At 40.4% G+C, this 13,595-nt stretch overlaps 1 protein-coding gene across 1 annotated transcript; it reads left to right on the top strand.

Moving 5' to 3' along the window:
• Nucleotides 1-12,029: 12,029 nt before the first annotated feature.
• Nucleotides 12,030-12,426, top strand: LOC127209893 (26S proteasome complex subunit SEM1). Its single transcript, XM_051169533.1, has one exon. It carries the CDS (start codon nucleotides 12,109-12,111, stop codon nucleotides 12,319-12,321), a length of 213 nt encoding a protein of 70 aa, XP_051025490.1. The 5' UTR covers nucleotides 12,030-12,108; the 3' UTR covers nucleotides 12,322-12,426.
• Nucleotides 12,427-13,595: the final 1,169 nt, after the last annotated feature.

Genomic DNA, 13,595 nt, shown 5'->3' with positions numbered 1-13,595 from the left:
AACAGTGGGAGCAGAAGCTGTCTCTGTCTCTGTTCCTTGCCTTTGGGACTTTTCCCCCTATTGGGTTGTCTTATATAGCTTTAATAGAATAGGAGGTACCTAGTCCTACTGCAACTTGATATGCTGTAGCTGGTTGATATCCATCGAGGCCAAGAAAAGAAATAGAGTAGGGGTGGATGAGAGAGGAGAAGAGATGGAGGAGCAAGGAGAGAGAGGAAACTGTAGTCATGTTGTATAAAATAATAATGATTTTTTTAAAGTGAGTTCCAGGACAGCCAGAGCTGTTACACAGGGAAACCCTGTCTCAAAAAACAAAACAACGAAAGAAAGAAAGAAAGAAAGAAAGAAAGAAAGAAAGAAAGAAAGAAAAAGAACTATCTTCTCACTACACACATGGTCACAGGATTAAGAGAGATCAAACTGGTACTAAACAGGAAGCTTCCTTCTCACTGAGCAGTTCTCATAATGCCAGAAGATGCTATGGAGTCCTCTAGTCAAGAAAGAAAGAAAGAAAGAAAGAAAGAAAGAAAGAAAAGAAAGAAAGAAAGAAAGAAAGAAAGAAAAAGAAAGAAAGAAAAGGCATCAACAGTCTTACCCAGCTGGGAACTGCATGCTACAATAATGACTATCCTAACAAGATATAGCCATGGGTACAATGGTATGGGGATAACCAATTGATTGATGACTGCGTTTAGGCTAATCCACAACAGAAACTCATGCCTGGTATTACAAATCTGACTTAGAACCTATAGGCTCTGAGGGTCAGCCACTTACTATTATTTTCTCTGATGAAAATGTTCTGATACTGCTCTCTAAAGCATATCACCACAGACTACTGCAGCTCTCGGACCTAACCAAAAAAGTCAACAGAAATTTACAAGTGGACAAAGTACAAAGAATGTCTACAGAGTGCTTAGCTACAGACACAATATCTGTGTCACGTTCTTTACCCTCAAAACCTAAAGACCACAACCAAAGAAAGGGTAGAGGGATCTTAGGAGAGAGGTTAGAGAGAATCAGAGTGAAAACAACGGCTTCTGTACATGACAGGACCGCAGAACTCATGAACTCACCATAGCTATGGTTGCCTACGCATGACCTGTACAAGATCAAGGCAGTCAGCAATCCGGCACAGAGGGGAAGAGATTTCACTAATCACCCCTAGTGCGGCAGCTATTGACAATTGGTGGATTCTAGAGGAGGGAGAGTCAGTTTCCTTTAAGGGTATGGCCATCAGTGGACCACCCTCCAGTGGACCGCCCAACACTCATAAGTATATACGGGCAGTATGAATTTGGATTAGGTGGACTATTAAAAACAAAAAAAGAAAGAAAGATAAGAAGTTGGGAGAGGGTAGAGGATGGAGGTGGATCTGGGATGGGTAGAGGGTGACTATGATAAAAATACATCATATACATGTATGAAGTTCTTCAAGGATTAATAAAAAATATTTTAGAAAGAATTGTCTACTTATTATTACCATTTTGCTACATTGATATAGTTCCCAACTACTTTCTAAACACTTTTTCTTATACCTATAGAAGTGCCATTCTCACCACTCATCAAAGAAGCTTCTTTTGGCAGCACATGGGGGCTTTTACAGAGAACATCTGGTTAAAGTGAGAGAGAATAAGTTACTATGGAATGCCCATCCCCCACTGAAATAGCTAAACCATAGCCTCGACATCCAAGGCTTGGGAAATACTAAAGAAGAAGGCTCAGAAAGATAGTAAGAGTCAGAGTACCAGGAAACCTGCTGCAAAAATGCCTGCTGAGCTAGACAGTGGTGGCTCATGCCTTCAATCTTAGCACTCCACTCAGGAGGCAGAGGCAACAGGATCTCTGAGTTGTAGGACTGCCTGGTTCTAGGACAGCCAGGGCTACACAGAGAAACTCTGCTTCAGAACAAAAACAAAACAAACTACACATACACACACACACACACACACACACACACACACACACACACACACATATCCTGGACATGACAAGAGTGTGGTGGTTTGAATAAGAATGGCCCCCATAGGCTCATATATTTGAACGCATGGTCATCAGGAAGTAGCACTACTTGAGAGGGATTATGAGGTGTGGCCTTGTTAGAGTAGGTGTGGCCTTGGTGAGGGAATTATGTCACTGGGGGTAGGCTTTTAGGGTTTTCAGAAGTCCATACTAAGGACAGTGGCTTGCTCTTCTGACTGCCTATGGATCCAGATGTGGAACTCTCAGCTATGTCTCTAGCACCATGTCTACCTGAGTCCCGCCATGCTTCCTGCCATGATGAAAATAAACTTCTGACACTGTAAGAAAGCCCCCAATTAAATACTTTCTTTTATAAGAGTTGCCACAGTTATGGTATCTCTTCACAACAATAGAACACTGACCAAGACAAGAGATTATAGGAGGAACATGGGATGAGCTGGAGGGGAAAGGAAAAGGAAAAGTGGTGAAAATTCAATATGCTTATGTATGAAATACTCAAAAATAAAAAAAAAAAAAGTGAAAGAATTGTCTCAACTAGGTAGCGCCTTAGAGTGGGCTTGAATCTCCAATCCCTGGGGAATTACTTTCTCCGTAGCTTCGCGCCCACTTGGAAGCTGATGACTAACCCTGTCAAGGAGTTTCTCTTGCCACTTTCATATATTTCCTACTACTCCACTCTGTGTCCCGCATTGGCAACCTGAGATTACTTTGAGGTTTCAGGAATACTTACCAAAGTATTCCTACATGTGGATGGCTACCAGCTGAAGTTTCTGTGGGAATGCACAGTGTGGGGTCTCGCTGCTGTCATTCTTCATCACAATCCCAAATTGTGCTCAATGCAAATATAAGGTCTAACGTCCCTGCACTTGGAAAACATGTCATACCATTAGGCCATCAGTTTTCTACAGACATAAGACCATATGCAATATTCCTTAAGGAATACATTATAGTGCTTTTCAGGAAAGGCACTTGTAGTTTTCCTCTGTGCTTTTGCCTAAGTGAGATAAGTTAGTGGGCAGTTATAAAACAGAGAGGCTCGCACTGGAGAGATGGCTCGGTGGTTAAAATGGAGAGGCTGATGCCAAATGTAGCAACCATTCCTTCTGTTACATTCCCTCTTAATTCCGTGGGTCTTTGGGTCACGCTCATTTGTGACATGCTTGGATTTATAGACTGGCTCTTTGTGATTTAACTTTCTCAGGGCACAAGTACAGAGAAAGCAGTCAGGAAATATACATAATTTAGAAGATGAATTTGCAGTCTGCTCTGAGGGTCAATATGCTGGCCTTCTGCCAAACCAAGGCAGGTGAAGAATTCCATGGTGTGGGTCTAAGGAACCATATGCTAGAAAAAAAAATGTTTGAGAATTGTTATGTGGAAAACCATAGATAATCTTAAAAGTTATCTGCAATTAAACACAAAATGACAAGAAGTTTATATTAACTGGTTTTAGGTGCATGTTTTATAATTTTGTCAGTGTGTGTTTCTACTATCTTAGAAGGAACATGTTACTGAATTTGAACACTGAATCCACTTAGTCATCAAATGTCCAAATATCAGTTGTTACGAGCAACTGGTAAAAGAAAAAACTTGAAGATTTATTTATTTATTATTATGTATATAGTGCTCTGCCTGCATGTACATCTGCATGACAAAAGAGGGCATCAGATCACAGTATAGATGCTTATGAGCCACCATGTGGTTGCTGGAAATTGAACTCAGGACCTTTGGAAGAGCAGCCAGTGCTCTTAACCTCTGAGCCATCTCTCCAGCCCCAGTAAAAGAAAATTTACTATACCGATATAAGCATTTTAAATGTATTTCAAAATGTGACACTGGGCTGAGGAGTGATTGACAGTTGATGGCTTCTAGGGGAGGGAAATTCAGTTCTCTTTAAGGGCATAGGCCCTACTTGTAGGTTCACTCTGATTCAGGGGATGGTCCCACACCCATGAATATATGGGCAGCACCAATTGGAATCAGTGAACTATTAGGAAAAAAAAATGAGGACACGGAAGTTAGGAGGACTGTGTTGTAGACATAGATCTGGGAGGGGTAAGAGGAGTAATGGAAATGAATATGATTGAAATACTTTTTATGCATGTGTGGCATTCTCAAAAAAGTACTTAAAATTATATTAAAGGGCTGGAGAGCTGGGTCAGTGTTTAAGAGTATCTGCTATTCTTTCAGAGGACCCAGGTTTGGTTCCCGCATGGTGGCTCACACTCACCCATAAACTCTGGCTCCAGGGAATCTAACAGCCTCTTCTGGCCTCTGAGTTTACAAGAGAAGCATGTGGCACATAATGCACCCATGTAGACAACCACATATGCAATAAAAATAAATAAGTCTTTTTTTAAAACTATATTTTTAAAAATTTAATCGAAGCAAATGAAGGATAGCTCTTTTTTTTAATGCTATGGCATTCAAGATTAGTATGACAGAACATCTACTTAAGTAAAAATCATTGAAATAATTTATCCAATACTCTGACCCTGTTACAAAAAATAATTTGAAAATGTGTGCTTTTATTTTTGTGTCCATCCATGTACTTAAATGCCTAAAACATGTTTTCACTCAATCAAAAATGTTATGCTGATAGCTAGGGAAAGACAAAAATACATAGTCACTACCTAATTGGACATTTAGTCCAGAGGAAAAGATATAATGAAATCCATATAAATAATATGCATATCCTTTCAAAATCTGTGAATAAATGCAACAAAAGACAAACAAGCCTGAGATCCCACCAAGAATCACAGCTTAGAAACTTCATGGATGTAAAACATCATGGAAAGGCCATTAAAGAGCATGCTACCTTTCACTGAGCATGAAACATTGTAGAAGTTATTCAGTAAAACGTAGGTGAAAGGGTTTGTGAGGCGAAGGAATTGATGTATACGGAATCCCTGAGTCAGACAAAAGCTTGTCTTGGTCAGTAAACTTTAAAATGGGTGAGTGGAAGCAACAGAAGCAACATGAAGCTGGCAAACAGGAGGGGATCAAAAAGGCATGAGGAGATACACTAAGCATCTTTGATTTTTGTACTAATTATAAGAAAGGATGGTTTGTCTCGTTGTGTCTTTCAGCTCACTTCCAGACTTGTCTCTGAAAACACTTGCGTCTGGCTTTCTCTGGTCTACCGTGTTAGCTCCCACTGGTCCATCTGCTTAGCCATGCAGTTGTTTCCTAGAGCCACCATGACAACCTCAAACTCAGCCCGTAATATAACAGAAATCCATTCTCTTGTGATCTGGAAGGCAGAAGGCTGAGATGCACATTCAGAAATGGGGAGAAGCTGCCTCATGTCCCTCTCCTAGAGGCTGTTGCTTGCTGGTCATCCTTGGTATTCCTGGCAGACAACTTCTGATCTCGGATTTCTTTGCACACGTTCTCGCCATTTATCTCTGCCTCTTAATTTGAATGCCTCTTTGGGTTCATTTCTTTGCTTGTTTGTTTGTTTTGGTTGCCCGACTATATTGCAAGTCATCACAGAAGGGTATTGGGGAAAGTTTTCAATTACTAATAATTGTTCCTCCTTCACTGGCTATGATTTTTCGAGATAGGGTTTCTCTGTGTAGCCTCCCAAATCCTGGGATTAAGAGTGTGCTGCCACTGCCCAGATCAGATGCCTCATTGATAAAATCACTAGTTGTAGGATTAGGGCCCACCACACTCTAGGATAGTCTCATTTTACCTTGATTTCTGCAAAGATTCCCATGGATACCCAACATGAGGACTTGAACGTGTGTTTCAGAAGCATGAAAATCATAAGCAGATGCTTCTGGGGGATTTTACGGGTGGAATGATTCAACCATATTTGCTTTTTACCGTCATATTGGCTATTGGGTGGAAATGGGTAGGAAACGCGTAAAAGCAATTGTGTTATTCGTTTTTTCATAATATTGTAGATGTTCAAAAAGTTCTAAGCATAGAAAATACACATAACTATTGAATAACTACTAACATTTAAATATGCAGCTGAACTAAAAGCAATATAATTTATTATAATGAGAGAGAAATATGCACTGGGCAAAAAGAGAAAAGGAGACTTAACTGTGGATTGATAAACTGCCACTCTAGCTGTAGTGTGGCTAGGTGCTATCCAGTTCTCCGTGTTGTCCTTTTAACTTTTTGATCTATAATCTACCAGGCCAGTACATGCAAGACTCTATAACTCTCTGTTGACTTTTTTACAATTTCATTTGCAATTTAAACAATTGAGAATTTGTTTTAAAGCCTACTTGTTCCTTCAGAAAAGTGTATGGAATAGATTCAAGGTAGTGGGTAAGTAATAGCCCAGCCATGCAGGTGCGTGCCTGCCTGCTCACTGGCTGGTGAAAGCATGGACATTATCTCTAGTACAACTGAGGAGAAAGTTGCCATTCTTCTACACAGACAAACCTATCTCTAAGGCAGAAAAAGCATTCTTTCTGTTGCCCTGCCCAGATAACCTTATTATCCTACAGAACAGTGGAACAGCTGTTTTATTATAAGCCCCACACTTGACCAGAACCAAGCAGAGAGGGAGGGAATAGAGCAGCCTGGTGCAGTGTGGGTCTAAATATGCAACAGGAAATTCTCCATTCATATGGCATAGTTGTTTCGATGGCAGAGCATTCGTTTAATGAACAAGGTTTTAATTTTCTTTGGCATAATTATTAAATTAACTATAATCTTTTTTAAAGTATATATAATTTGATCCCATATTCATTTTATTTTTGCCTGCCCCTCTAGCTGCTGAGCTGTCTGTAACACAGCTTGTGTATAGGTGTCTGAAGAGATGTCTAGAGAGCAAGATGTTAGGTATGGAGGCTGAAGAGATGGTTCAGTGGTTAAATGTGCGTAGTGCTCTTGCAGAGGACCCTAGTTTGTTTACCAACACCCACATGGGCTCACTAAGCCTGTAATAAATAGCTCCAAACAATTCCCTGAAGTCTTTTAACCCCTGAGGGCACCTCCACTCATGTGCACATACCCACACATACATGTAATTAATAATAACAAATTTAAATATTTTTAATATGTTTGGCCTTTTCCATCATTGGACAACTGAAGGCAATCAAGATGGGTCAGCACCAGTTTTACTGGGTTGTCTCATCTGCTCCAACCACGTGGTCTGATGAAACAAACCACCTGAGCATGGAAGGGCTGTGTTTTTGTTGGAGCCCAAATGGCTTAGACTTCATTAAATTGGACTAAGCAATCGTCCTTGAATAGATTATTCAAGACCATCTAACCGGTGAAAATAGCCATTCAAGCCTTTGGACATTAAAAAAAAAAAGTTGTGTGTGACCTTAAAAATACTTGAGGGGTTGGAGAACTAGTGCAGTGGCTGAGAGCCTATTGCTCTTATAAAAGATCTGAGTTCAGTTCCCAGCACCCACATGGCAGCTCAGAACTGTCTTGGACCCCATAGGCACTGCATGCATGTGGTGTCCAAAATCTACATGAACCAATATACATAAAAGCATATAATTTCTAAAATATATTTGTTTTTATTTTAACTTTTATGTTATTTTTTTAAAAACCAAGAAAGTCATGCTTATTAAACATTAAAAAGTGGTAGTTCTGGTTCTACCATTGTCTACATTTTAGAGTGTACTAATCAGGATCAGTTTGATTATAAATCAAATCTTCGCTTTTTTTTTATGATTTTTCTGTGTAGCCCTGGCTGTCCTGGAAGTCACTCTATAGACTGGGCTGGCCTCAAACTCAGAGATCCACCTGCCTCTGCCTCTAGAGTACTGGGATTAAGGTGTACACCACCACACTACCACCCAGCTAAATCTTTGTTTTCTTACCTAGAGTGTTTCCTGTTCCTCAGCAGGGGGAAGGGATGGCACTCCACTAGTCAGAGAAGAAGGAATGATGGTGATCTGAACTCGAGATAAAAATAAAAATAAATGAAGAAATATGAGAAATATTAAAGATAAAGTTGTCAGGGCAAAGTGATGGATTTGATGCATGTTTCGAAATAGCTTCCAAGTTACATGCTTTATTTCCACAAATGTAAAGGTCTCACATAATTTTATCATAAATCCTACACACAGAACACAAAATGCAGTATCTTCAGCAGAGGCACATGAGGAATTCCTGTGAAGTTAGTTTAGAAATGCCAGTTCCTCTGCTAGGAGTGCCACCTAAATTATCAGAAGGGTAAGTTTGCTTATCGTGTTTTCTAATAATTTTAACATGATAGAATGAACTGAGTATGTTCCATTCTGAACATCAAATAAAAACAATGGAATATAAAATAATATAGGAGAGAAGATGTTGGCTCCTAACCAGAGACTTCTGTAGGATACTTCTGTCTTCGCTGTGTAACAATGAAGCATATATATATATATAGATATATATATATATATATATATATATATATATATATATATATAATCCAAAACCACAGCAAAGTCATCTCCAACTCCTCACACTGTTTCAATAATGGTATATGGAGGACCTTTGCTACATATTTGAAATGTCTTCTATTTTCAAAGCTAACTGGCTGATTTATGAAGAAACACACATGTGTTTTTTGCTTCCCATAAGCACATTTGGATGCGATTAAACTGAAAAGATAAAATATTGCACAGTGCTGAAGAATTAATTTCCAAATGTTTCTTTAAGATAAACAGCGTATCAACTATATCTTAAGTGTCATCACTTTGGATGACCAACTGAACAAATTTATAGACAACTGCTTTGCTAAAAAGGAATTATTTTGGTCTATCTGTCATAAACTATCATGTCCAGAGACGTGGTCCTTGCCTCTGTCTACCCCGATGTGAGGAATCTGCCCTGTGAAAGCATAAGGCCGCTAGAAATCTGTCCTTATCAGTGGAGCTGATAACAAGAGAGAGACTCTATGCTCTACATCACACATAATTCTTTAAAGAATTTTCTCATCTTAGCATTGGCTCAAAAATGATATATTGAAGGGGAGAAATAAAATCCTTGCAATCACAGCTAAGAAAGAAAGAACTGTCAGCATCCTCCCCTCCAGTCTGTAATTCAGAGCCGGTGCACAAAGCACATGCTGGTGTTATCACAAATCTGCTTTCTTAGCTTTTTTTTTTTGCACATTCCAGCCCATCTTCACGTGCTCAGAGGTTTTTATGATGAGATAAGCACTCCAAAACATCATCCTTCCTTGTTCCTTTATCCTTTGCTGACCAAGTCTGTAGCATTTAAAAATTCAATCATGGAGGTAAGAAGCTTTTGAGTCTTAGAGAGGTTTCCACACCTGATGAGGACCCAGCCCAAAAGCCATAGGAGCCTGAGAAGGGGTTACCTGGTGAGGACACAGCCCAACAAGCCATAGGACCCTGAGAAGGGGTCCCTCTGCTGCCTGGCATTTCTCTGCAGGATTGATGCAGCCAGCCACCCCAGGACCTTTGAATTCTCAACTGTAACCCTTGGAAGAAGGTAGGATTTGGCATCCTGGAGCCCAGAGTTCTGTTCCCTGGTTACATAGTCTGAAGTAAAGTGGGACAAGGTCCTCCCAATATAGGGAGAGAAGGGTAGTGGTGTCACCACATACTAGTGATATTTCTCTCTATGTAGAGGTCAATGGATGCCAAACACCAGGAACCTGCTTACCTTCCTGTCATTGGTTAACAAGCTACCGGAGGCTACATTGTACCAAGCATGATGTTACTGTCAGAACAGAACACTTTATAACAGACAGAAAGAAAACCTCACCTGCAGTTTACATCCCACACTTTAGAAGTCTTCTTCCACCAACAGAACCTGGAACTGAGAAGGCATTCCTTCTTCAGCAGCATCTAGAGAGGCAGCGATACACTCTACAGTAACCAAGACGCTGCAGGGAAACAGCTGAAGCTCCTGGTTCTAACCAGTAACACAGGCTGCAGCTGTGCAAGGCCAAGCTCCTTCCCCAACCCTCATTTCTCCAGTCTTGGCAAGCAAAAGACTTCCTTTTTGAGACAAAGTCTCACTCTGTAGCAAGCTAGCCTCAAACACCCTGAGTAGATCAGACTGGCTTCAAACATTCAGTCATCCTCCTGCCTCTACCTTCCTAGGACTGAGACCTTAGACAGGCTCACCACACACTAGTCTCAGTAAATACATAGTTACGTGGAAGGATGCAAGCAAGGGAATAACAATTGGGATGTAATGTGAATAAATTAAAACAAAACAAAGGGAGAAAGAAAAACAAAGAGGAATCACAAGATGAATAATTTAATCCCTTGGAACTAAATGTAAATAATCATATTCCTCAGAACTAAATATAGACATATTTACTTTATGTTCATAAAGACAAACATATTTACTTTATGCTTAACTGTTTCTTGAGAGGGGTTACCTTGTATTATTACCTTGAAGAACAAAAAAAGAAAACCAGAGAGCAGGAAAAAAAAAAAAAAAAAAAAAAAACTATGGCCGCATGGTAGTACACGCCTTTAATACCAGTACTCAGGAGGCAGAGGCAGGTGGATCTCTGTGAATTCGAGGCCAGCCTGGTCTATAAATCGAGTCCAGGTCAGCCAGGGCTACACACAGATAAACCCTGTCTCGAAAAAACAAAACAAACAAACAACAACAACAAAAACCTATGTCAGAGATGTTAAGAAAGCATTTGTATTGATAATAGAAAACCACAGTAATGTGAAGAATTGTTTTCAAAAGGACTCTAAATCCCCTCTCACCTCCCAGCACATGGGAGATCTTTAAAGCATCTAGGAAAAGGGGGATAATATCTCTTAGTACCATGGCTCTCCAAGGAACTCAAGAGAAAAGGTTGGATGTGTGTTCACACATCCATGATCTACTTATGTAGCATAGACTTGTAGTATCCAAATATAAGTTAATAAACACCTTTTTTTTATTTTAGAAAAAAAAAGAGAAAAGGTTGGTTCTGGGGTTGCATCTTTCAGCAGTTTCTGTTCATTTGTAGGAAAACAATGCTTTCTTTCTCATGTGAGCAACAAGCCTTGAATCCACTCTAGCTGAATGAATCTTCCTATCTGGTGAGGAATAGAGACAACAGAGGCAAATTTGAAAGACAGACTGTTTCACCTCATAAACTTGATCTGAATATAAGCTTTGCATCCAAACTGACTGAGTGTGTTTGTAATGCATCAAAAACATAACATGGAGGGACCAGTTTTAAATTTTTCTGTAATTACAAGGCCGTTTGGGAGAATAAGTATGAGGAAAACATTGTCATGGAATTAGATCTCACTCCCCCAACCAAAAAAACAAACAAACAAACAAACAAAACTAACAATAAAGAAGTATGAACACTAAGAATTATACTTTTCCACTTCAATTATTTTGTGTTCTCTCTCTCTCTCTCTCTCTCTCTCTCTCTCTCTCTCTCTCTCTCTCTCTCTCTCTCTCTCGTCCACCTATCTAACGTGTTCTCTTTCTCTTTCAAATACTAAACTTCTCTTTTTGTGTCACAAACACAAAGCCCAGTACTTCTATTAAGGTTCTTTTTTTCTTTCATACATACAAAGTTCATGTATGTAAATGTTCATTTTGTGATCTATAAAGCTGGGTGAATGCTGTGGTGATGTGAATCATCAGCATTCCCCATATTCTTGGGCATTTGAATACTTAGTGCCCAGTTGGTGGTGGTGTTCTGGTAGGTTTACAGGAAATGTGTCACTGGAGGTCGGCTCTGAGAGTTTAAAGATGCATATCAATTCTTTTTTTGTGTGGGGGGGGAGGATTCTCGAGACAGGGTTCCTCTGTGTAGCCTTGGCTGTCCTTGAACTCACAGCGATCCACCTGCCTCTGCCTCCCAAGTGCTGGGGTTAAAGGCGTGAGCTACCATGCCCCACTCCACACATCAATTCTTGTTTACTTTCTCTGCTTCCTGCTTGCAGTGCAATATGTAGGCTCTCAGCTTCCACCTTCAGCTGCCATGCCATTGCTCCAACATTGTAGACTCTCTCTGAAATAAACTCTTTCTATAGGCTGCCTTGGTCATGGTGCTTTATCCCAGCAATAGAAAAATCACCCAATACCAGTGGTTAAAGTTCAGCTCTAAACAATTCATTAAGGATAGCAATTAAGGCGTTGGTGGTACGGGCGCCGGGCGAGTTCTGAGGCTTCCAACTTTGCGGTCGACCTGAGCGGTGTGGGCTTTGGCGCAGCGCGATGTCGGAGAAGAAGCAGCCCGTCGACTTGGGTCTCCTGGAAGAGGACGATGAGTTCGAGGAGTTTCCCGCGGAAGACTGGGCTGGCTCAGATGAAGATGAAGATGCACATGTCTGGGAGGACAACTGGGATGACGACAATGTAGAAGACGACTTCTCCAGTCAGCTGCGCGCTGAGCTAGAGAAGCATGGGTACAAGATGGAGACTTCATAGCATCCAGAGATGTTGCAGAACCTTAAACATGGACTGTGGATTAAATTCTAGGACAGAGAGACCAGGATGGGATACTTTGCAGAATGTTTATTTCATTATCTGCTTGGATTTATTTTTGTTTTTATAACAACAACAACAAAAAAATAAGTAAATAAATGTTTTGATCTAAAAAAAAAAAAAGGATAGCAATTAAACAATTCTTCAATCAGTAAACATAAAAAATAAAGTCACTTTGGAAACTTAAAAAATGTCAACATTCAGGTAAAAAGCCATAGAAGCAATATAGATATTCAATAACTATTACAACACATAATCTGTACGCCCAGAGTGAAGCTTTTTAATAATTCCCAGGGTGCTAAGTGCCTAAGATTTAAATTTCTAGAGTATAGAGGATCATTGACACTCATAAAACATAAATTCTGGATAATGCCCTGACGTGGTGATGTCTTTACCACAATATAAAAACATGATTAAGCTACGAGGAAGCATAGCACTATATTCCTTTGAACAAGAAAAAGAACACCATATAGTATCATAGTAGAGACAAAGACCTTAGCATATGTTGTGAACCAGAAAACCTCCCCAGAGAGTCCAGGGCAACAGTCCTCGCAAAATCCCTATCAACTCCTCCTATAGATTTTGTTCAATATTTTCAGGAGCTCCAGAAGCTCTGAGACTCTGTAGTCCAGTCTCAAACTCACCCACTAGACACCGCAATGTAGATTTGCAGGCAAGATGCACTAAACAGGCCCAGTATCATTCAATATGGCCGCAGCCGACAGTATCTGAGAGACCTCAGAGCCACTCCAAGGATCCTGAGAGTCCCACAGAGGGTGAGTCTGCAAAGTGCACAGTATCTCTGGGACAACTAAAAACAAGCAGGTGTAATGGGAAGATGCTTTTAAAAAGCGGTATGGTGAAATTGAAAAAAAAAAAAAAAGATGGCAGAGCAGAGCTGCAAGGGGTGGAGAGAGAAGGATGGAATACTGGGAGGGGCAGGCCAGTGCCAGGCCACCACTGCTGCAGCTCTTGTTGCAGGACAGCAACGCTGCCCACAGGCATGAGAATGGTGTCTGGTGAACCTGTAGGGCAGACAGTAGGGAGGTGGGTGGCCCATGTCGGGAATTTTCAAGGATCTTGCCCTGGAAGGCCCTGCCCAGCTGCAAGATCACCCTGGCTCTGGTCAACAACAGGAACTGTGATAGGCCAGTATTTATGGTGCTTCAGATACCAGAAACCTTGAACCAAACTAATTACTCATAATGAATAGTTGC

Source organism: Acomys russatus, chromosome 27, assembly GCF_903995435.1.
Source record: "Acomys russatus chromosome 27, mAcoRus1.1, whole genome shotgun sequence".
Lineage (NCBI taxonomy): Eukaryota > Metazoa > Chordata > Mammalia > Rodentia > Muridae > Acomys > Acomys russatus.
The sequence above is the reverse complement of the archived record's forward strand: the minus strand, read 5'-3'. Positions and strand labels throughout refer to the sequence as shown.